The 22,993-nt window shown below is 39.8% G+C and overlaps 1 protein-coding gene across 3 annotated transcripts in view; it reads left to right on the top strand.

The window, feature by feature from the left end:
* Positions 1-22,993, top strand: part of kcnip4 (Kv channel interacting protein 4) — a 133,280-nt gene that overhangs the window by 32,170 nt on the left and 78,117 nt on the right. The window contains exon 1 of one of the 3 annotated variants that reach the window (XM_034901318.1): positions 11,790-12,503. The exons of the other annotated variants lie outside the window; for them this stretch is intronic. Coding sequence (XP_034757209.1) covers positions 12,422-12,503 — 82 coding nt within the window. The 5' untranslated portion in view covers positions 11,790-12,421. Of the gene's footprint in view, positions 1-11,789; positions 12,504-22,993 lie in introns of those variants that run through there. 3 annotated transcript variants of the gene reach the window in all.

Here is a 22,993-nt window from a genome sequence, read left to right as displayed (position 1 = left end):
CCCCCCCCCTTCCCCCATTCAGTCGTCTCCCAGTATATAAGTTAAGATTCATGATGTTAGTGTGTCATCATATTTAAAGACCTGGGTGGCCCTAGGAACAGTAAATATGGGGGACTGAAGCTTTCCAGATCATTATTATTTTTGCTCTGAGTGAAAACGAACGCTGACCCCTCAATCAATCAAACTGAGTGATGCAGCAGGAGTGCATTACTGTCTCTGAGCGTAATGCGTTCATCTTTCAGCTGCAGTATACTGTGATGGCCTCTTTCCTTTTTTCATTCTTTCTCTTCGGTTTTTACCACCCTTCAGTGTCAGAAATATAATCAGGCAGATGTTAATGTCACAATAAATCCCCAAATGCCTTTAAAATCTAAGGTAGATTAGCAAGATCTGTAACATTACAAGATGACATGAATGGTTTTAGCGCTCTAGGAAGCTTTTACTCTCATCTCTTCGTCTTATATGGAAGCTTCATTCTCATTCTGATCCAGTCTCCTTCCTCTGTGCTGCTGTTATGAAGTCCATTTCCTCCCAATGTAGTGTACAGTTTATTTAAAGACTTGTGCAGCTGATTCACTGTTAAAGCTTGTGTTTACTTGACGAGAAAACGGATCTAATTAAATTTGAATCAAGAAAGGAAACTGAATCAATATTCACAATATGCACACTCAATAAATGTATCAGTTAAACAGGGCCATTAGGAAGAAGCAAATAGCAGTCCAACTTACTTGCGTATTTCCTTGGTTAGCTCAAATGACTTTCTCACTTAAATTTACATGTACAAAAATGCTTTGAGTCTTTAATTATGTTTACTGATTGGGAAATTACAATTTACACTATGTTTTGTTAGTAATCACTACACACAGGCCTGAATTAAACACACGTGCAGGACCTATTCACGCAGAAATAGAGAGATGTCAAAGTAAGTGGCGCCCCCCAACCTGAGCGGTGGAGTGTGTGTGTGTGTGTGTGTGTGTGTGTGTGTGTGTGTGTGTGTGTTTTTGGGGGGGGGGGTTGAAGTTGAAGTGGCATCTCTCCAGCTACCAATCCAATCCACACTCCGTACTTTGGTCCGGGGACTTGAACCATCGACCCTCTAGTTCCCAACCCAACCCCCTATGAACTGTGCTACTGCTAACTCTAATTATTGGCAATATCCTTGAATTGAGATAATTCAAAATACAGGTTTTAATATCCGTACAACCAAGGTGATGGTTGAAACATTTGACTCAAATGTGAGTGTGACTGGATCTGGACTCATTACATTACATGTCAGTGTATGTGACAGTTTACTGGCCTGTTTAGTGTGCTATTTATTTCTTGTAATAATTATTAATAATAATAATAACTGTTTTATTGATTCATTAATTGTGTTTTGGGGCTAAAAGTCACTAGAAAATACTGAAAAATGACATTCAAATGGACTGGTTCATCGGAACAACAGTCCAATACGCATAGATTTTCAGTCAGCTAACACAAATGTTAAAGAGAACCCGTCAAATCTGCAAATTTGAGAAGCTAGAACAAGAGAATGCTTGGTATTTCAGCTTATAATATGGCTGAAATGATTAATCGATTATAATAATCGAGAATAAAGCTGCATCTATTGTTCTCTGGAACCTTTTTAAGTGCTAACAAGACTCGTCCTCTGTTAAAGAGTGCTGACCAATACTAAACACTTTTCTCACCATCAGTGATGTTCTCAGCCAGGTCACCTGCATGCGTTATCAAGCTCTAGGGGCCCTGGGCTTTGACCTCACATTACGATGATTAACAGATGTAGGCAGAGCTGTCCTTGGTTCAGAGCCGGAGGGGAAGAGCTACTTCAATGACTCTCTTGAGTCTTACCAGGCTTTGCCTCTGGTCAAAATGAAGGTAAAGTTGGTGCAAATAATAGGTTTTCCCTTCTGTATCACACAGATTGCATTTCTTAATGACGGTATGAAGTAAAACACAGTGGGTCATTTTCAAATCTGATTTAATCCTCTTTTACTTGTGGTCACAAATCTGATACATGAGTAATCTAAAAAGTCTCATTAGAATTCATACAACTTGGATGTCCCTCCAGGACTCTAAGTGGCAACCTATTATACACACTGTTGGCAGTAGTGAGCATGAAGGGCATTGTTTAAATGAGGGATAATGAGGTGTTAGACCTCATAAGGACTTGAGAAGAGTCCTTATAAGGAGAAATGCTTCAAGCTAAATTCATAATCATCATAACCGGTCTTTGTTGAAAGTATATCAAAAGAAATGGTGAGACTGGCTAAAGCATTACAGGTGAAGTTTGATGCATTGTCATTGCAAACCTCAAGGATTGAACAAAAGAAGCATTTGGGGTTGATTTGGGGTATGTAACCTCTTGAGATTGGTATTAGATATTGGTTACATTGACGGAAATATTGTGTATATGTATCATATATCGTGCGTAACAGAAAGGATATCTCAACAATCAGAATTGAGTTGAAGCTTGAGTGGAAGCAGCTTTTGTCAGCAGAATTCATTCAAGACCTAATGGCCCTTGAAAAAGAGCTGAGAGTTAATTTAACCATTTCAGAGCCTGCAATTGAAATGCAAGTGGTAAGAAGCAAAGCATTCATCTTTGAAGTGGGTCGGGGACAAGCTTATTCTGTTAGGTGCTAAAGTTTCTCAGAAAACAAATACTTTGCCCATAGAGGCCCCTTCCCAGCTGTAAAAGAATGGACTTACAAAGCGAGTCAGCCTTATCACTGTCTTGTTCGAGAGCCTTCATCTCCACAAATAGCCGCAGCAAGATACCGTGTAAGTGTAGATAAAACGTCGCCTGTGCATCCAAGGAGTAATGACAGAGATATACAATGCTGTGTTCTCACTGGGAGGAAAGTGAGATTGCATTTCAGGTTTGTGCTGTTATAAGTATCACGTCAGCAGATTTATAATAAAGGGGTTTGTATCAGTTTTCCGTAATGACCTTTTCCGAACGCTTGATTCTAAAGAATGGTAATGAATGGCAAGGAGGAGGGACTGCAGTGGGCATCTTGACAATCATTTAGACAGAGCGCAATTTCAAACCTGCCAGATGATTAGTATGACAATCCATTATTGAGTTTTCTTCTATCTGAGTGGTCCGTAAAGTGCATACTGAGCAGGGAAATGGATTTTAATGTGAGGAGGCATCCCATATGCTTTTCAGCAGTGCCCTGAGGGAACAATTGTGCTAACATTAGTACACTGATGTCATAAGCAATTCATTACTGTCCTCAGATATCGACCTGGCTCCTATCTGCACCGACACCCTGCATTGTTGATGTTTCATTGGGTTATCAGGGTTTGAAGGTGACATGTGTGGTACATAGTGTTTCGCTTTCACATATGCTTCATGCACTGTAGCCTACTATACATATATAATGTCAAATCCAAATATCATAGTATAGTATCACAAAAATATATGTTAATATAATGTTAAGTAATTTATTATTCCTTTGTAGTATTTTTTAGCAAATTAAAGGAGTGGCTTTGACTTAGATTTATTTTCCTCCCAGCCCTTCTTCTCAATCAATCCTTACATAATTCTGCTTTTAAGTGAAGCATTCATATTAATGTTGGCCTAGTTTATATGTACATTTCCTCTGCACTTTTGACTCTGGCTCTTTTTAGAGTTGATGCCATCTTTCATTTTTTTCTGTATGTATATTCTGCATTTGTATTCAAAGTAAATGAATGTATTAAAAACCATAAAGCGTCTAACATTGAAACGATTGTTTGATAGAAAGTTAATCAACAGCTTTATTAAATTCCAAATTGGCGAACATCTGCTGGTCTTTGAATCTTAAATATTAGCTGTTTTTTTGTCATACATAATATTAGCTCTATCAGATCATGGGCATTGTTCTACTTCTGGATATTTGATCGTAAGGCAAGGGAACCTTTTTGTGCAGCGCATTTCAGCAGCAGTTCAATTGACGAGCTTTAGATAAAACGTTAAAAAGCAGTTAAAAACAAATAAAAAAATATAAAAACAGATAAAATACAAGAATAAAAGTTACGGTGCAGTATAAGACATGAACAATTATTTAAAAAAGGCATCAAAAAAGGTTTGCATTGATTTAGTAAAATAAACAATCTTTACCTACCTTCTTTTTCTTTTTTGGTAAATTATTTAAAAGCTTTTGTCTTTCTGCTGAGTTAGTCTTGGCCAGCAAGGAGAACCTGTTCTCTATCACTGATTATTGATTGGTTGTTGGTACTATTGTTTAAAGCCCAGAGAGGCTTAAACAGGAATCTTACTCTGGTTTGATGTGAGTCCAGCCTTCACCTTAATACCCAGAACACTGACTTGGTCTGCGAAGGAAGATGCAGCGTTAGTCTTGTGTTTTGGTGAAGCACTTTATCATCACTAGAGTCAAAGATCCCTCAGACATTGTTGCTGCTGTTGTTGTTGTTGTTTCTTCCTAATATGCCCTTAACAAATCAGGTAACCTTTTTCCTAATAACAGTTTAGCAAAATCAATCAACCTTTTTCCTAATGACAGAATCGGTGAGCATTACCTCTCCATAGAGGTTGCTATAGCAGCCATTCGGCTTGATCGCTTTAGAGCGTGTATGCATCTCCTGAGGCAGGGCTCGTCTCCTTGATCTCTTTTGGTTGCACAATCCAGACCAACTGTTTATAGCCAGTTGGTTTAGAAACCCTTTACAATCAGATTTCTGACATTAAGAAACAAATAATACTTTAGATGACTTGTGAGCCTTTTTAAGACTTTGGCAGTGGGATCATACCTTTTAGCAACATTCTAAATCATATGTAGGGAAAAGAGAGCTGCACTGCACTCATCCCCTGATTTTACTGGGTATATCCTGACAAACTATGAGCCAGACATAAATGAGAAACTCCAGAGCTTACTCATTTCTTTTTTTTTTTTTTACTTCTCCCACTGTTGAAGCGATATGGATTCAGAGATCCCTGCGCTAGCACATTCTGTCCATTTTCCCAGATTAATTTGATTATTTTGTTCTATGACTGTCTGCCTCTCTGCTGTGAGAACGTCCCATTTTACTGTCATTGTGCAAGTTTGGCAATGATGCATCATATTACCACCTAACCATCTTTGAGGCTCATGAAATTGTATTCAGTAAGCAATTCTGGGCCGAGAGCCCAGACTTAACTCTTGTCTCTGAATTTGAATGAATCACCCTTAGTCTACAGTACATATACAGTTTCCAGCTATTTTTTCCCAGTCTTGAAATCAACTGCATTAGGAATGTCTCAGAGGATTTATTCCTTCATAGAAGAATAAACAAAACTGATTCTGCAGTTCTAGTATTGTAGCGTGGTGACTCATGTTGTGGAGTTTTTTTTATTGGAGGTTTTCCTTGAATCAAACGTTGGTGCTTGGTTGTGGTCCAATGCTCATTTGCACATTGGCTTTTGTGAATATCAGTTTTGCTTTTATTATGACTTATTATGAATGCAAGCTTAACTGTCTTTCCTCTAAATTGCAGTCACATACTTAACCAAGGTGAACTTTGCCATTGTAAGTATTTTTAATGGACATTGAAAGGAATAGTCAGTGTTTTGATTTCAGCTTCATAAATGTTATAGAATTAATAGAATAGAATGAATACAATGGAATGTTATAGGTTTTTTGACTGTTGATTGGACAAAATGAGACATCTGAAAAAGAATAGTTTGACCAAACAATTATTTGATTAATCGTGAAAATAATCAGTAGATTAATATGATATGATAGAAAATGATTGTTAGTTTGAAGCCTAGGTGGGTTTCAATCTTTCACAGGATATTATGCTGTAGCATATTAACATATGGCAGTTGTGTTTAGTTCTTTAGCAAAGTAAGTGTTGAGAAGGTCTCCACTCACGTGTAGAAACCAACAACATAACAACAGAAAAGAAACATCCCTTTCACAAGATCACTTGTAATCTCCTCCAAGTGTGTAGAGAGTTATAAAAACATAACAGAGTGGGTCGCACTGTTGCTTGCTCTGTAGGAAACTACTACAACTGTTTGGTCCTTGTAAATTCTGGAGTGTGGTCTAGACCTGCTCTATCTGTAAAGTGTCTCGAGATAGCGCTTGTTATGAATTGATACTATAAATAAAATTGAATTGAATTGGGTTGCATCAGCTTTAGGGTGTGCATCCACTCAATCCTTGACTTCTGTTCTCGTGCTGTGCTAATGGCGCATTGACATTTGCCTTGTTTTCTAAAACTCAGCCAAGCTGGCTGTTGGTACCGAAGACTGCTCATCTCTGTGGATGCTGGTGTTCAGCGATACGTTCAGCTACTGGAGGACATTACACTTAGTGCTGGTCTAATGAGCCTGCAGATACTGTGCCTGCAGGGTTTGACAAGGAAAACTTTTGTAGCCGTGCTGTTAATGAGTTTTCTTGGGTTGTGTATTTCATGGTAATATCTGATACCACCGTGGAGCAAATAGCAGTGCTCTTTGATGGAAAACTAATAAACATTAAATAGAATCAATCTCCCTAAAATTAAACACATTTAATATTTCACAGCTTAATTGTAGTGGTTGATCAATGAGAGACAATAAAACATTTGCTTTACATCAACTTAAGACCTGTATAATAATCATTTAGAAGTATACTTTGGAATCTGATGTGTGTGAGCAAGGCTGGGGATGGCCAGTTGACAACAGACTGTGTCTTGCTCCACTCCAACAACTTATAGAACATTCTTCTGGATATTGTCAAGCAGGTTAAGGCGAGTAGGTGGAGCACTTATCCAACGCAGTGAAACACACTCCACTGCAGATGGGTGCTTTATAGATCGTGGGCTCAGCTCTTAAAGTTCAATTTAGTGGCCAAGTTTGCTGAATCTCCCAGATTCTGACCTGCGCTGATAAAGACGTATCACTCACTTTTTATTACAGTGTCAAAGGTTTGTCTTTCCAGGTGGGCTTTGTGTCACAGTAGAGCTAGCGTTTGTGTATATGTCTGATTTCCATCTTGCGGTTTGTTTATTTAATGGCAGACACTTTACTGCTGTTAAGCACGCATACATTTTCCAGAGCAAATCTATGGTAGTAAATTGTGGCTCCATGTTTGATGACAAGCTGCTTTCTGCAGTTTTACAGTCGATCAAGCTGCTTTCACACAGGAAGGGGGAAAACGGCTCTCGGTGATAATAATGGCTCTCACCCCCGGGCACCTGCAGTTACTGTTTTCTAGATGGATCAATATATCTGTCAACTTCTCCCTGAGTGGAGCCTATTTCATGTCTGTCCTGTCACTGCTGCAGGGTGCAGCATGAAAAAACTCATGTTTCATCAAAGTCTGGAAAGAAAGAAAAGTGTATTTGGGAATTTAGATTCTAAATAACAGGGTAGGCTTCAGAGAGGTTGGAAGACCATATCTATATTTTGAATGTTATATGGTGCAATACTTCTGTTTTAGCTTCCTCTCTGCAGGAGTACACATCTAGTCGGCTCAAGGAGTGTCTTGCGAAATCATTCTGTTAGGCTTCAATTACTTACATTATACTTTGATGCTTTAGTAGATACACTTCAGATTGCTCAGTTTGTTCAAGTGAGTGTCTGTTTGACTGGAGAATCAGTTTATAGACATTACAAGTATTAATTAATTAATCAATAAAAAAAAGAAAATGTCATGAATTGTGGAGTTGGACTTTGTGCCTTTACACAGATTTGTTCTGCAGTTATCATTTGCACATGTTTTTTTCCCCTTTAGACTTACCCATACATCTCTCAAGTGTTTGTTTTGAGCCCAGCCTCCATATCACTTTTTGTTTAGCCTTGACCATACTACTCATTAAGGTAGTATGGTCAAACATGACTCGTGTTGAAAGATTTTCCTGACTGTATATGGACTTTGAATGAGGTGATTTGTTCCACACATCACACTCAACATGGGAGTTGGGAAGCCTTGAGAGTGTAGACTTGTGAAATATGTCTTTAAGTGAAATGCTGTACCGTACACCTGAATGATGCTACAGTGTATGGCCAGTGTTTGCCAATCACTCATGTGAGCAGCAGACTGTTCCCTTTAGAAATAGTGAGCTGGCAAACGTCATTGAACTCAGTTCGTCATGGACAGTTGGGTGACCTGAAAATATTCTGTAATATAATGTAGCTGCTCCCACGCAGCTATATGGAACTGAAGAAGAGTGCACGAGGCTTTTAGAACAGTCTGATCTTAAAATTTGTCGTGCATAACTTTTTCTTAGTTGTTGCCAAATGAGTTGATACAAAGCTAATTAAGACTAAAAGCTCCATAAAACTTGTATGGCTATCTTTAGAAGATTGTGTTGTCCGACGACTTTAGCGCACAGAAACTCCCGTCAGGATAATGACCTCTTCTGAGGAGTCCACCATGTTTTTTTAACCCTCCGTTCCTCCTTGGTTACAAGTAATTGTGTGGAGGAGGGGTGGGGGTGGTGCACAATCACGGAAGGCTTGCGTCATGTGCAAGCACTGACCGTGTTAGAAACTGACCATACAGAAACTATGCGCAATATCTTTAAAGCTTCTCTTATAAATATGTTCTGTATGTAAGACTATGGCTAACATGCTCCAACCCACAGTACACATTAATGCTCCTTTATTTCCATATCTTCTGCATGCATCAGCAATTGTTTATGATGCAAACTTTTTGTCCGGGTGTTAAGAAGGCCAACCCCACTCGGAGTCTTCCACCCCCTCCAGTTCCACTAGTTAGTCCAGTTAAGCCCAAAACAGGTGTTGATGCCTTGTCTTTCAGCATAATATCATGTTTGTAGCCTTTCAGTGCTAATTTATGACCCTTTCACAAGGTTGTTTCAAAAGGAGTCAGCTGGACACTGAGTTTTCAACCAGCTCATGAAGCTATTAATAAATACGTAGCTAGTTAGATATGCTAGTCACAGTCATTTAAGTCATATCAATTAACACGTCATTGTCTATTTAAATGTGTCCGTCATGTCCCCTGCCAAAGTCTATGAAAGCAAATATCTCTGAAAAGGCACTGCTACGCCCAGGGGCGCAACCACCCTATATGTGTGTGTGTGTGTGTGTTTGTATATAGAAATATATACTGTATATCAGAGGTCAACAATAACTGTTGCCCTCGGCAACCTAATTATCACCCCTGGTTGCCTCTGTGGCAACCACATAATGTAGGCCACTTTTTTCTGGTACATTATTTCCAATACAATAACTATATCATCATTGATGGCATTCGAGCATACGCGTTGCAGATGTTTCAATTTGCGTTGTGATTCGTCTTTTAGGTCCCCGCTGTCAGACATAGGCTAATTGTTTTATTTCCCACATGCGCAGGGTTTTAATACAGGAATGCGTTTTTCATTTGCAATGGACAGTTAGTCTAGCGTGGTCGAATAGAACTCCTACCTGATGTTATCACTGGTCTCATCTCTACTTAATGCCATTGCCAACCTTGTGTCTGTTTCATTCACTCCTCGCCTGTGTTCTTCTTCACTAAAGCATATTGTAAAAAAAACAAAACGTTATGTAATAGATTTTTCATATTATTTTTTTCCATATTAATAATATGAATGAATCTGTTGGTATCAAGTACACTTCCAGCTAATGTTAGACCGACTTGTTGCCTTCCCCTGTCTTTCCTGATCCACCATCCTCACACCTGAATGAAATGAACTCATTGTTAAATATAGCAGCCTAAATTCAATTCTTAAATCAGCCTAGTGATGGCATCAGATAAGACTATATAGATAAACTCTTATGCAATAAGCATGTGCTGCTGTTGAAATTACATTCAAATTTTGGATTTTAAAAAGTACAGATATGGAGAACCACTTAGCAGAGAGAGAGAGAGAGAGAGAGAGTGAGAGAGGTGTGTGTAATTACAGCGTCCATGTCACCCAACAGCTGTAAATACAACCTGGATGTCTGACAGCACAGCTATCACGAACAGCTAATGCTAAAACTAAATCAGTTATTGCATACGATATGTTTTCCAGCTTCTTGTCATTCATTGTGCATGCTGCCTTATACCAGTTATTAATTTACCTTAATAAAATTGGGATATGTCATGCATGGGATTGGTATCAAAGGGTTAACCAAAATCTAAATGTAGCTATCGACAACATTAGTTTGCATTTAGTTAGCAAAAACTAGCCAGTCTGTTAACATTACTATTTGACCAAATCGATGCATGATTCCATGGTAAACCAAAGTTATTGCATTAGTTATATTTTCCAGATTCTTCATATATTGTACACGCCACCTTATGTTGTTTTTTGCTCAGCAATTTCGGTTTTGTATATTCTAAGCCAGCTGTATGGTGTTTTAAGCACCCAACGTCAAGCCATCTAACCCTAACCATTGCCTAATCCAGGCAGCGCTGCCTGGAAGACGACGTTGGGGGCTTAAAACACCAAACACATTCCCAGTGTTAGCCTTTCACCATCCACTTATTTAACTGCTGTCCATCCCTTGAATTGCCATTTCCTTTTCCCTCTTTCTTTTTCTATTATTTAGCCCCCAACAACTTTTTTGTTTTATCCATCTTTGCTTTATCCATCCAACTCATTACTCGTACCTGCTCGCCCGGTGTTCACGGCGCCCCCCCTCCACCCCTTTTCTATGTCAAAATTCTATGATGTAATCTTATGAGATAGGGACTCTATCCTGTTAGTCCTTTAAAATGTTATATAACATTGATAACATTTAAAATGATTTAGAAACGCATAACAGCAGCTACATAATTTTTATTTATTTTTTAAATTCTTTTAACCATGGCTTTGGCGCTCCCATGGTGTTGCACCCCTATTCGCCGCATATAGCGCATACCCACTTTTTGCGCCACTGATGCCAACAATTCACCTAGCTTCATTTATTTTGCCTTCATTCATAAAATTAAGAAAATGCAGAAATAATTTTGAAATGTACAACAGCAGCTACATACGTTTTTTTTCTTTTTTTTCTTTTTCTTTAACCATGGCTTTGGCGCCCCCATGGTGCTGCGCTGCATATAGTGAATATACCCACTTTTTGCACCACTGGCTATGGCCCACAGGTACCTCGTAAATTATTCACCTTATTGAGACACTGTACCAGTTCTCTTTTCTGCTCTGACCCAGTAAGAAGTTTTACACAATATTTCAAGTCCTTGAAATCTTTATTTCTTTCAAGGCACACTTTTTATTCCTGCCTGTGCTGGCATAACATGCCTACAACAACTCCAAGGTCAGAGTCTGCAAAGACTCTACACAGAGCAGAATTCACAGAAATAGACCTGCCTGTCTGTAAACTGACCTGTGGGCTATCAACTCGGTTTGAGAGCACATTATACCCGTGCCTGTAAGCCTGATGGACGTGCAATATGTACATTTTCTTTTTTTTAAGCACATTCACTGCAGTAGTAGTAGAGTAGCCCAGTAATGACGTTTCAGATGGGAGAGCTAGGCATTGATAGATGAGTGCAATTGAGTTTGGGCTAATTAGTGGAGAAGATGATGCTCGGTTGGTTCTTATGTCATCACAGACACTGGCCATAGCCTGTAAGTCATTATTAGAACTGTCCATGCCATTTGGTTGCAGGAAATCTTACCAACCTGGGCACCACAGCTTTCAACCCTTCTCTCACTCATTGTTTAAACCATAAACCATACATGATGCGGCAGACCCATAATGTAGTGTCATTGCTAATTTATTGGTGGACATTTTCCCCTTAATTCTGCTTATTTCTCTATTCCTCCTCCTCCTCCTCCTCCTTGTGTGCTTTCTCTCTCTCTCGAGCCAATCAGGCCACGCCTCCCATGGCAACCGTCAGTGAGTGTAAAACATCCACAGATGGTGCTGAGTAGAACGAGCAGCAGGCACACTACGAGATCAAGTGTAGGAGTGTGTGTTTGTTTGTGTGTCTGAGAGAGACAGATACAGGCAGACTCATTGGATAACCACTGTATTGTGAAGCCAATAGTATCCTCTAGTAACACAGACAAAAGAGCAGCGTTTTTTCTCAGAGGAGTTGCAGGAAAAGTCTGAGAGAAGAAAAGGAGTAAGTGTTGGAGGAAGAAAAAAAAGAGAGACTAAGACAAGCCCCCATCTTCACCAAAGAGCAGGAGGTAAATCACCGGCAAGAAAATACTAATGACCTGAAGAAAGGAAAAAAACGTGGAGCTGCGCATCAGGGGGGCCCGGGCACATATACACCCACAGCCACACACACATGCAAGACGAGACCCCATCACTGCTCTCCACTCCTACGTGATCCTTTCTCCCGCCACACGCAGACACAAGGGCCGCACTGAAACATCCAAGGGAGTGGAGGAGTGAAGTCGACACTTGCTGCAGGACTTCGTCAAAGTAAAAGTCGTCCTTGGATTGTTTTTAGTTTTTTTTTTTTACTCTGAAGCCAGAATCCTACTTTTGTGCTGACCTTTCAAAGTACTCCCCCCCCCCCCACCCCTGCCAGGAGTAAAGATGAGCTGCAGGAAAAGGTGCAAGAGGGAGATCTTCAAGTTTGCACAGTACCTGTACAGACTCATCACGGGCACGAACACCGGTAAGACTCCTGGTGGACTGAGAGGCGGATTTCTCCCGTGTTTCCATTCGCAGTGATTCTCTAAAATCTGCAGAGTTTTTTGCATTATCCTCTTGGCAGTTTGGTCAAACTTCTCCACTTGATTCACGTTTTAAATCAAATTAAATCATTACAAAACGTTTGACACATGGGGATGTGTTAGGACATGCACTTTCATAATAGCTATGCCTCACATTATTTAGGTTGTGTGTACATTAATGCCTGCAAACCCAGCTAGAGCATTGTGAGGATTTTCAAAGTGGGGTTGAACTCATTACCTACTCTGCATCATAATTTGTGTAAGTGAGTGTGTATGTGTAAGTGTGTAAGGACATATGTATTGTATTTTAGTATTTGACAAACTCATTGGGTCTGTAACCTCAGTTTTGCAGTCCCTATGTTTCTAGCACCTTAATAATTTTGACCATCGTAGATTTCTGAGTTTAGTTAAACGTATATAGAACAAACAACAGTGGTGTGGAGCAGTATGCTGATTCAGCATTCTTCATCAATCATCTCCAGAAGCAAAAGTTGTTGCATACTTTGTAATCATTATTCATTGGTATTTCTGTACCTGTATCATGCTGCAAAGCGTACAAGAACAAATCATTGGTATTAGCAAGATTAAATCTCAGATTTTAGTGGCTCACCCGCAGATTATTTAATGAATAGTTCAGTATAGTATAAAGGTTAGTAGCAGTAGAATACACTGATATCTGGCACATATTAGTGCATTAAACTGGTTTATGTCCATTATTTTATTATGTATAAATATTATTTTGTTATTTTATGTAATGTGTTATTATCCTTTATTCCTTCTTTTTTTGTTCTTGCATCAGCTGAGCTTCGTTGTCGGGTAAATTGTTGAATATCACGCTGCATGGGTGAGATGGTGTTAAGCCCAAGAGAGGTGCTATATGAACCTGCTAATGAATTCCAACATGCTTCTGAACATGTGAGACTTTTAGTATATTTTCTAGCAGTCACCCCTTCTTAATTGTTGTTTTGCAAAAAAAAAGAATTAATTTAAAAAAGGTGGACTTTTCACATACAATAGAGAATATTTCCATACAGCTGTGGCCTACTTTCTACATTTTCCTTGACCTTGGAGACAAAATGAACAAATGGGGATGGGAGGCAGCTCCAAAGGAGTCTCTCCATCAAGGGGCCAGCCTATTAAAGGTGTAGGTGGCTGCAGCTATCCATTCATAGCAAAACATATAGGCACGTGGGAGATACAAAGCGTGGATAATTCCATCTACTGTATCTGCCCAAAGGAGTAGGCTGTTGGTTTCCATAGATACCAGCAGGTTGTTTAGGTCACATTGCAATCCCCACTTGGTGATAACATTACGAGAACATATTGGGTAGTAATTTGCTTTAGCGTCCTCATAGGTTTGGTTAATAAAAATGTGGCATTGCTCTTTTGCTGCACTGTAGGCTGCCGTGTTTGTTTGGGTGCAGAGCTGTGGTCTGTAATGTCGGTGTAGTACTCATTAACCCCCTAAGGCAGACAATGTTGAATGTGAAAGCAACCTACACGTTTTATGTTAAATTCAGTATCTCATATTTGAAATTCACGTATTGCATTGACTGAACAAATGATGCAACAAATGAGCCGAAATAATGATATACCAATGTAAATGTAATAAATAATGCGTAGATTCTCATTTGCACATTTGGATATTATTTGAAATTGTAAGGCGTGTGCCCATGGTGCGCTGAGGATGCATAATTTTTTATTGTTTTTTTTCATATTGGATTTTACTTATTGATGGGAAATGGACAGCCGATCGATAACCCTAACCTGATACAAGCAGGAGGGCCTTGAATGTGTGTATTGCAGACAGAGCTGCAGGTTAGTTGGGACCCCTGGATGTGTAAATGAGTGTTGTTTGGGATCAGGATGTCTCAAAGCGGACAGGAAAGGCATTGGAGATGGCACACTAACTTTTTAGATATCAACAAAAACAAAATCCAAAGTAGTTCATTTAAGTTAGTTATAGTTTGCCCTTATTGCTAAGACTCGGTTGAACACTTTTCAAAGGTCAAAATTCAATTATTGTCAACAATTTTAATTTAAAAACAATTCTGTGCGATTCAATTTCCGTTTTAGTTTTTAGTTTTGTTTTAATAGTCAATTTATAGTCATAATTTATGAATTCATGTGACATCCCTGCAGCATGCATATCCTGATAGCCCATGTTGTCCTGGAACAAATGTATAGCGTTACAGGGTAGAGGTCATGAAAGCATTATTAGACAAGAAACCCATGCGACTCAAATATTGTAAAATAATTCAGTATTAAAATGGTTTTAATATTGATCATGTTGATATAGGGCTGGACATATTTCCCTGTGGACAAAGCCTGATTACTACGTGAGTGCTGAGTCAGAGAAACAAGTCTTTTTTTTTATTGATGACATTGTCTGAGGTTGCTATTTATTAGCTTCAGGACAGAAAATAATTAAACCAGCTTAACTGTATCCTATTTTTGTATTTGGAAACCATAAGAGGATGTTCTCAAAAGACACATTGGTTAGAACAGCCTCTCAACTTATAAAAAAAAAAAAACAAGAATGTTTGTGTGTAAAACCTAAGTTTGGGACACATTTTACAACTTTAAGCAAAATAATAGAGAAAGACATTTACACATATTCACTTCCAACACCTATTATAATCATTCAGTATACAATTTCCTTTTCAATGGATCCACGCAGCCTGTGCTGCAGACGAATATAAATGGAGTTTGACCACAGCGAGGCTGGCTCTCCCATATTTGGGTGACCAGGGGAACAGAATGATAGATGGAGTCAGTTAGCAGACCATGAGATTTTAATTGAGATAGTCATTGTCCTAGAACAGCCTCGTAGTCATTGCTTTATTGGTCAAGGCCAGCAAAAACATAGTGTAAGGGAGAGGGTAATGTGCAGGATGCAACACAACCGGCTTGGCCAGTTTGAGCTGTCTCTCACATCTATAATATGAATGGTTTCTGTCTGCACAGGCCTTTTCTCACAATAGATTTATGGACAAGAAGTATGAAAAATGGCCAAATATTTCTAGCACTTATGTTAAGTAATAATCCAAAGACAATTTATGTGATAGCTTCAGTGAGGAGGAAATAATTGTTGTGTACAGCAACCGTATAGTAGGCCACCATTTGTATTCATGCCACCAATGCTGCCTAGTAGGCCTTGTCTTTTCTAGCTGGATGGCGAAAAAGAGAGGACATAAATCACAAATGTACATTCTTCCAGGTTATAAATCCCAGCAGCAGTGTCAGCACATATTTAATACATTGGAAAAGTAGGGACTTGTTTGTTGCTCACACCAGGGGAAATCTTCATCTATTCCAACATTTTAAAACTCTGCCTGTGTGACAGACGAGCCAGGAGAGCTACCTGTTCACCACAGTATCCATCTGTTCAATGTCCTAAAACCGGGTGATTTATGCTGCTCACTTCTAAGTGGCACATTTTCATTGTCTAGTCATTATGTAGTCAATACCCTTGGTTGTACAATGGGATACTGAGATATGTGATAAACATGTATTTTCCAACTCTATGCAACTGGATTGCATTGCAGTGTATCATTTACTCTGGGTCAGAGCGATACTTTGTGGAATCTTTCCCCACATCTTCCACTATTGCTTCTTCCCTAAGTGTTTGGCTGTCGGGCATCTCAGCGTCTGTTAGGGCTGGGCAATATATCGATGATGAATCGATATCGCGATATGAGACTAGATATATCGTAATATTGTAATATGGTAAGTGTTGTCTTTACCTGGTTTTAAAGTTAATAAACCATAATTCTGGAGAATATTTATCAAAAATCTCATTATGTGAATAACATTTTGTTAAAGCACCAATAGTCAAACATACAATATTGTCGCAATATCAACATTAAGGTATTTGGTCAAGAATATTGTGATATTTCATTTTCTCACTATCGCCCAGTCCTTGCGTCTGTAATTCCAACCCGGTCTACAGCAGTTCGGGAAATGGTCACGGTATTTTGATCCATTGATTGGTCAACAGGGAAACAATTTTCTTGTTTATTTCTTGGTGGTCACCACAGCCAATGGCCGCCGGGACAAGATCCGCGGTCTCTGAGGGACGTAACGACAGGGAACTGAAACACCACATGCGGTAGACGGTGACAACAATGGCCGCCGGTACACTATACACAGTCTCTGGGGGACTCAAAAACGGGGAAATGAAACTCCACACGCTGTAGATGGGGACAACAACGGCAACAAGGACATGATCTGCAGTCTCTGGGGGACGCAACAACAGGGAAATGAAATGCCACACGCGGTAGATGGTGACAACAACGGCGACAGGGAAACAATCCGCAGTCTCTGGGGGACGCATCAACAGGGAAATGAAACACCTCCTTACGCGGATTTTTGGCTTTTCAATACTACTCTCTACCGTAATTGTGCTGTTATCATGGAATATGTTTTCCATTGAAATACGTTACTTCAAAATTTGTGCTCACCACCACGAACAAAACGAGAAAATCGTGTCCCTGTACACTAATCAATAGATTAAATAATGTCACCATTTCACAAACCATGAGACCGGGCTGGTAATGCATCATCAGGATAGACATCAAAGCGCATACCCTCTCCATCCCAGTACTCACTTTTCAAAACAAGACTGGTAAAAGTTTGCCTGGTGGCTTGGACCTTTCTTTTTTGCTGTGAATGCCTTGATGAGCTTTTGAGCATTTTAACCTGCTTGTATTGGTTTTAAGATGGTTTACCTCAAGTTTTCTGTTCATCCTCTGGACTGACAGCTTAGACAGCTTGTCTGGGTCAGAGCTGCAGTGGCAACAGGGCAAGCAGAGAGACACCTTCATTCTTTCATCTGGAATTTTTCAGCTTTTCTTGAGCACTCATAGTTCATGTTAAAGATATTCTTGTCCCAGCTCGTCCTGGGTCAGCCCAGGGTCTACTTCCAAAACAGTCCAGTTCACCTCCAATGGGACTTCATCAAACGCTTCCTTTCTGTCTTTAGGAACGGTGGCTTGAGTTAAAGCCTATTTGAGACAATGTAGCCCTTGAACCGGAATAGTATCTGTCTGACAAATTACTTCCCAAATTAGCCGTTTCGTGCACTGCGTAGGATAATTTGTGGTATATTTATTTTCAATAATTAAGAACATTTTTGGCTTCTGTAGTTACACAGTAATTATAAGTTAAAGGATATCTTGTGCCAAAGAACCAAAATCAAAGAACAAAAAAGGTACTAGTGCAAGGAAAAAAGTCTGTTCTTTGTGATTTAAGATGGGGATGGCTACGAGACAATGCTGTCAAAAATGCACTCTGTTACTTTTCAGCATGCACTTGGGAGCATGTGTGGGGGGGCGGCCGCCCAATGACGCGAGGACCCATCTTTGTTTCCCTCTTTGGTTTCCTGATGGCTGTTCGCAGGTCATGTTCCACCTGTCCAATGAGAACAGCACGTTCAAAGCCCATAAGGCCTGACCAATCACTGAATATTTGATACCCACAGGTTGGTTGGATTGACATCACATCTGTGCTACAGACTCCCCAGTCTGAATAACACTGCTTGTTTTTACTGGATCGGCTGTGGTTTAGAGTAGACGGTGTAGTCTTAATGTATGGTATAGAGACAATACACTGTAGACTGATAAAATATTGCAAATGCAGACATGTCTTACAAGCGTTAGTGTTTGAAGTCCATAACGGCTTTGCTAAAAGAAACACACATTTTGGTTTGTGGATTAACTAACAGCCTTTGTGCCACTTCTCTAATCATTTGCCAAAGCTTATGGACTACTGCTACACAGCTCATTGAAACATCAAAGTGGAACACAATGACCAAGGGAGCATTTAATGTATTGTAATATAAATCTTTGTTCTGCAGCTCGTTCATAGCTTTTTTTCTCCTTAAATTTAACACAATGTCCGAAAAGCGCAATACACTTACAAAGTACTTACACAAATATGCAGAGGATACTTTCTGCAGCAGAACATTCCTCCTATGATGTTTGGAGAGGCAACACTAACAGATGGCTAACCATGTTGCATAATGTTTCCTTTCACACCCAGTGAACTAACATGGCATCTGCTTGATTCACCTGACAAACATCAAACTTCAGACCGTGATCCACACCGATGATCATACAGTGCAAGGCTGAATGTTTACTTTCAGTTTCAAGTTACTCCTTTTTCAACACTAAAAAGCCACTTTCTGGGAATTCTGTCTGTCGTTTAATTTCACAAATATGCAAGAGGAAACTAATGACAGTCCACATTGTTTTTGTCAGTACAAAGTAGGAAAATACTGTAATATACAGTAACTTAACACATTGTCATGCACTCAATGTTTTTTTAAAGATAATTTTTGGGGCTTTTTGGCCTTCATTTGATAGGGCAAATGAAGACAGAAAAGGGGGTAGAACGAGAGGGAATGACAGCAAAGGGCCACGGTCGGTCTCAAACCCGGGCCGCTGCGGTGAGAACTAAGCTCTGGTACATGCGGCGCATGCTTAACCAGGTGGGCTACCAGGGCGCCCCATCTTTCACTCAGTTGAAGCAGCAGAGTAAGATGTTGTAGTGATTCAGAACATCAAAGCAGCTCCCCCCAAGCCTTTTGCATAATGGAATAAGAAGAACAAGTATCAGTGTCATTTAGTAACCGCTTTCTTTTAAAGGTCCCCCGTGACCCCTCTCCCAAGGTTCACTGCCTTTGGCAAGGGCAGAAAGAAGACATTTGACTGTGATATCTGTATCCATATCAGCTTCCTGGCAGGCCCAGTTCACTGTCTCTTTGTTTCACAGCGTCCCGTGCCTTCTTCTGGTTTCTGGTTTCTGCTGCTGTGTTGCCGTCCAACACCAAAGCAGCACAGATTCTTTGGCTCGTCGGGGCAGTACACACAATGCTTGCCTACATTGCCAGCATTATCAGAACTGGCAGTGGATGTTGTACAGTAGCTAAACCCCCTGCTGGTCCACTCAGATCCCCATTTGCCTGACGGAAAAGGAGTGACGGTCTGTCAAGACCTGTGTAAGTACTGCAGGACAGTCTGTCCCAGCATAAAAGAGGAGAGGGATAACCATCTAGTTTGGTCTACAACTCTTTGCAAAACCAGAGCATTATTTGACTTTTCTATCGTTGAGGTCAAGATTTGGAATTGGTTTCACATGAATTCTCTGTGAATTATATAAGTTAAAGAAGCCCTTCATCATTTCTGCTCTAAAGAAGTCCCCCAAAAACCAATGTCAGTGCAGTAATTTCAACATTTTTTTGCTGCTGTTGTTGCAGAGAGTCTACTCTGACACTGACCCTCCCTGCATTTCTTTACCTTATTTTTCATTACTACATGTAAAATGAATAATTAGGTAACGATGAGCTTGTCATAGAAATGTGACATGCGTAGTTGAAAAGAGTGATTCAAGCTTTATATGTCAGAGGACTCTAGTCAGAATGTTAGTGTGCTGTACGCCCTCAAATCGTCCAACCATCTCCAACAGACTCCATTACTGAGATGAATGTGTTTGAACCCAATTGAAGAGACATTTGAGCGTTACAGAGTGGAGCTTCAGCAGGTACACTGACACATTAGGAAAAGTTGCGGTTTCTGTGCTGTGTGGGGGGGGTGTTTGTTGAGCATGGCTAAATTACGAAGCTGCTGTGTACCATGCAATGCGTTGAATTGAGAAGGAAATTCATGTCCATGGGTTGGTAAGGTAAATAAACCAAAAGCGCTAAATCATTGAAAACAATTTCATGAAGTTAGATATTAATGTATGTTAGATACCTCAGTAGAACGAAGCTAAACAGCGCAACAAAAACTACCAAAACAAGACTGTGCCCTCGCAGACTATTTAGAGGAGTTTTTATTTTGTTTGGATTTGGTTTCTTTGCGCCTTGTGGTTATCACCTCAGAGAATAGTTTTCTCTATTACCCCAGTGCTTTTGCTATTGACTCTCCCTCCAGTGATTGTTAACTCAAAGTAAAACGTTTCCCCCTCCACTATCACCCTTTCCTTCCTTGCTCTGTCTCTGTGCTATCCTGCTTGTCTTCTTTAACATCCCCCTCGCTCCTCTCTGACTCAACTTTATCTTGTCTCTCACACTGCTCATCACTCAATCTTAAGGTCCCTTCAATGCTCCTGCTTTCAAATTCTGCCTACTGTGAGTTGCTCTGGCTGTTTGCAAAAAAAGGGAACCCTCCGCCCCAGACGCTTTGTGATACGGGAGACAATGTCCTCTCCACGCTCCGTTAGCTGGCAATTACTGGGACTGCAGCCCTGCTCCTTCCTGCCAACAAAAGGAGAATCAGTACACCTTTGAGTGTTCAGAGTGAAGAGGTAAACAAGAGGAACTTAGTATCAATAATATGCATTTTAGTAATCACTCATATCACCAATCATTGTTGGTGATGTCCAAGAAAGTGCTGAGACTAAAAGTAGAAGCTCTTGTATCGAACGCATCATGTTTTATTGAGCGACTTTTCTTGCTGCAGTCCCACAGGAATATGGGCTTTGTTTTGTTGTTTCTTTTTCATAATTCATTTTCCTCAGGCTCTGTGTGGATCCACTGATGAAAAAGGCTGTTCTCAAATGGTTTCCATGTCTTCTTTGATTGGTTTAAGATTGATATTTGAAATGGATCCTTCTCCTCCCGGAAAAACGGAGGCTTACGTTTGAAATGTCAGGCGGCTGGATAAACTGAGGCAGTAAAAAAGTGCAGGCAGGATGTAAACGATGGCCTATTCTCCCAGACTGAAGATTGTGGAGTAAATGTTTCTTTTTCTGCGTGACTCAGGGCCAAATGTGTGGTCGGGATGGGTTCTGGTCTAATTATGACAAACAGTTCAGTGCCTTTCAGAGGTTTTGGACAAGTATTTATACTCTTGTAAAGAACCCATTATTTCTGGGCAGTATTGTAACGGGGACCAAGTTAATAAAGTTCACTGTATTAGGAAAACAAAAAGTGTATGTCAGCATCGTATGTCAAGGCAGTACACTACGTAAACAGTGTTTTACTTCTTAATTACACCCTGTTAGCTTCTGTCACAGAGGAGCAGGTTTGTTTCTAATATAGTTGTCTAACACACACACGGACACAGACACATGCGCATGGACACACGCTGCATTCAGTCCCGTGGAGAGATGTGCAGCTTGCAGTCCTTGCTGTTAGATATACTTCAGTGCTATCAAGATTTTGAGGCACTGCAGTGTAAAATAGCTGCAGTATGGCATCAGTAATGTACGTTCATTGTCAAAATGGTAGATTTCAGTCATTGTATTGCATACACATTGTATATGTCTTGCATAAATGTTTTTTTGTATTGTTCATTTTTCTAGTTTTGAATGAAATGTGAGCAGTTATCATTTTATACACAATTCAAATTTTGTTTGAGTAGCCTGTATGGTCTTATCTGCTTCAGAGGAGAAGCAGAGAAAATGAAGTTTGCCGCATAATGGTTTTCTGGTTTTTCCATGGACTAAGTTCAGGTTTGTGGGCGTTGCAGGGTGCAGAGGATGAAGTGCTGTTGTTTGACCAGAATTTCACTGCCCATCCTCACCACTCAATCACTAAATAAGCAAGTCCAAGTCAAGGACACTACAACCTAGCCACACAGTTCAGCCTGGTCTTTGGGAATCATGGCTGACATTAAGCCCAGAGACATTTTCCCCATCAACTCCTCACACAACTGTTGTAAACTGGTGTCATCAGTCACTCTTGTTGGCGCAGCTCGCCGTGGACGGCCATGCAGAAAATGGAGCTCCATCTCCATCATTCCGCAGACCGATCCATCCTTGGCACCATTACTTAACTTGCTAACTGCATGTCAACACCAGGCAGGTCTAAACAAGAGGGATTTTGTAAGTCTTACATTACTGTTGGAACATAACAAAGAAACTCAAATTGTGTATTTAAAGGGACACCTTCATTGATAAATTAGATGGAGCAACCCTAATGGGTTGCATGTATGTGTGTCTGAATCTGAGAGCACTGTAAACACATTGGGAACACTTTCTATGAAGCCTATATATTGCAATATGAACATATTTATTATGAGTTAATATTCTGCTTATAGTGATGTATAAGTATATTTGATGAACCGTCTCTAGAATAGTCATAATGCTTTATATCTATAATCATAACACATAGCACAAGCATTGTTATACTGATTTACAAGGTCAAGTACCATCCTATTCTTTGATTGCTTTTCACTGTGTCTATAACACATAATGAACACATATAATTAGTTTACAATCTGCTTATAGCGATTTACAAGTGTAGTTGTTAGTACCTGTGTCAGTGTCTCTCGAGTATTGTGAGAATTAATCTATTAACATCCAGTTTTCCACTTTTTAAATGTTAATCCCTTTAATTGGCCAAGCTCCAAATCCTACAGTCCCCATAATGCAACTAAATAGGATTCTTTGACTGATAAATGACAACTATTTAGGATTCCATACACCA

This window comes from Etheostoma cragini, chromosome 19, assembly GCF_013103735.1.
Source record: "Etheostoma cragini isolate CJK2018 chromosome 19, CSU_Ecrag_1.0, whole genome shotgun sequence".
Lineage (NCBI taxonomy): Eukaryota > Metazoa > Chordata > Actinopteri > Perciformes > Percidae > Etheostoma > Etheostoma cragini.
Note: the sequence above shows the minus strand (reverse complement) of the source record. Positions and strands in the feature narration are given on the sequence as shown.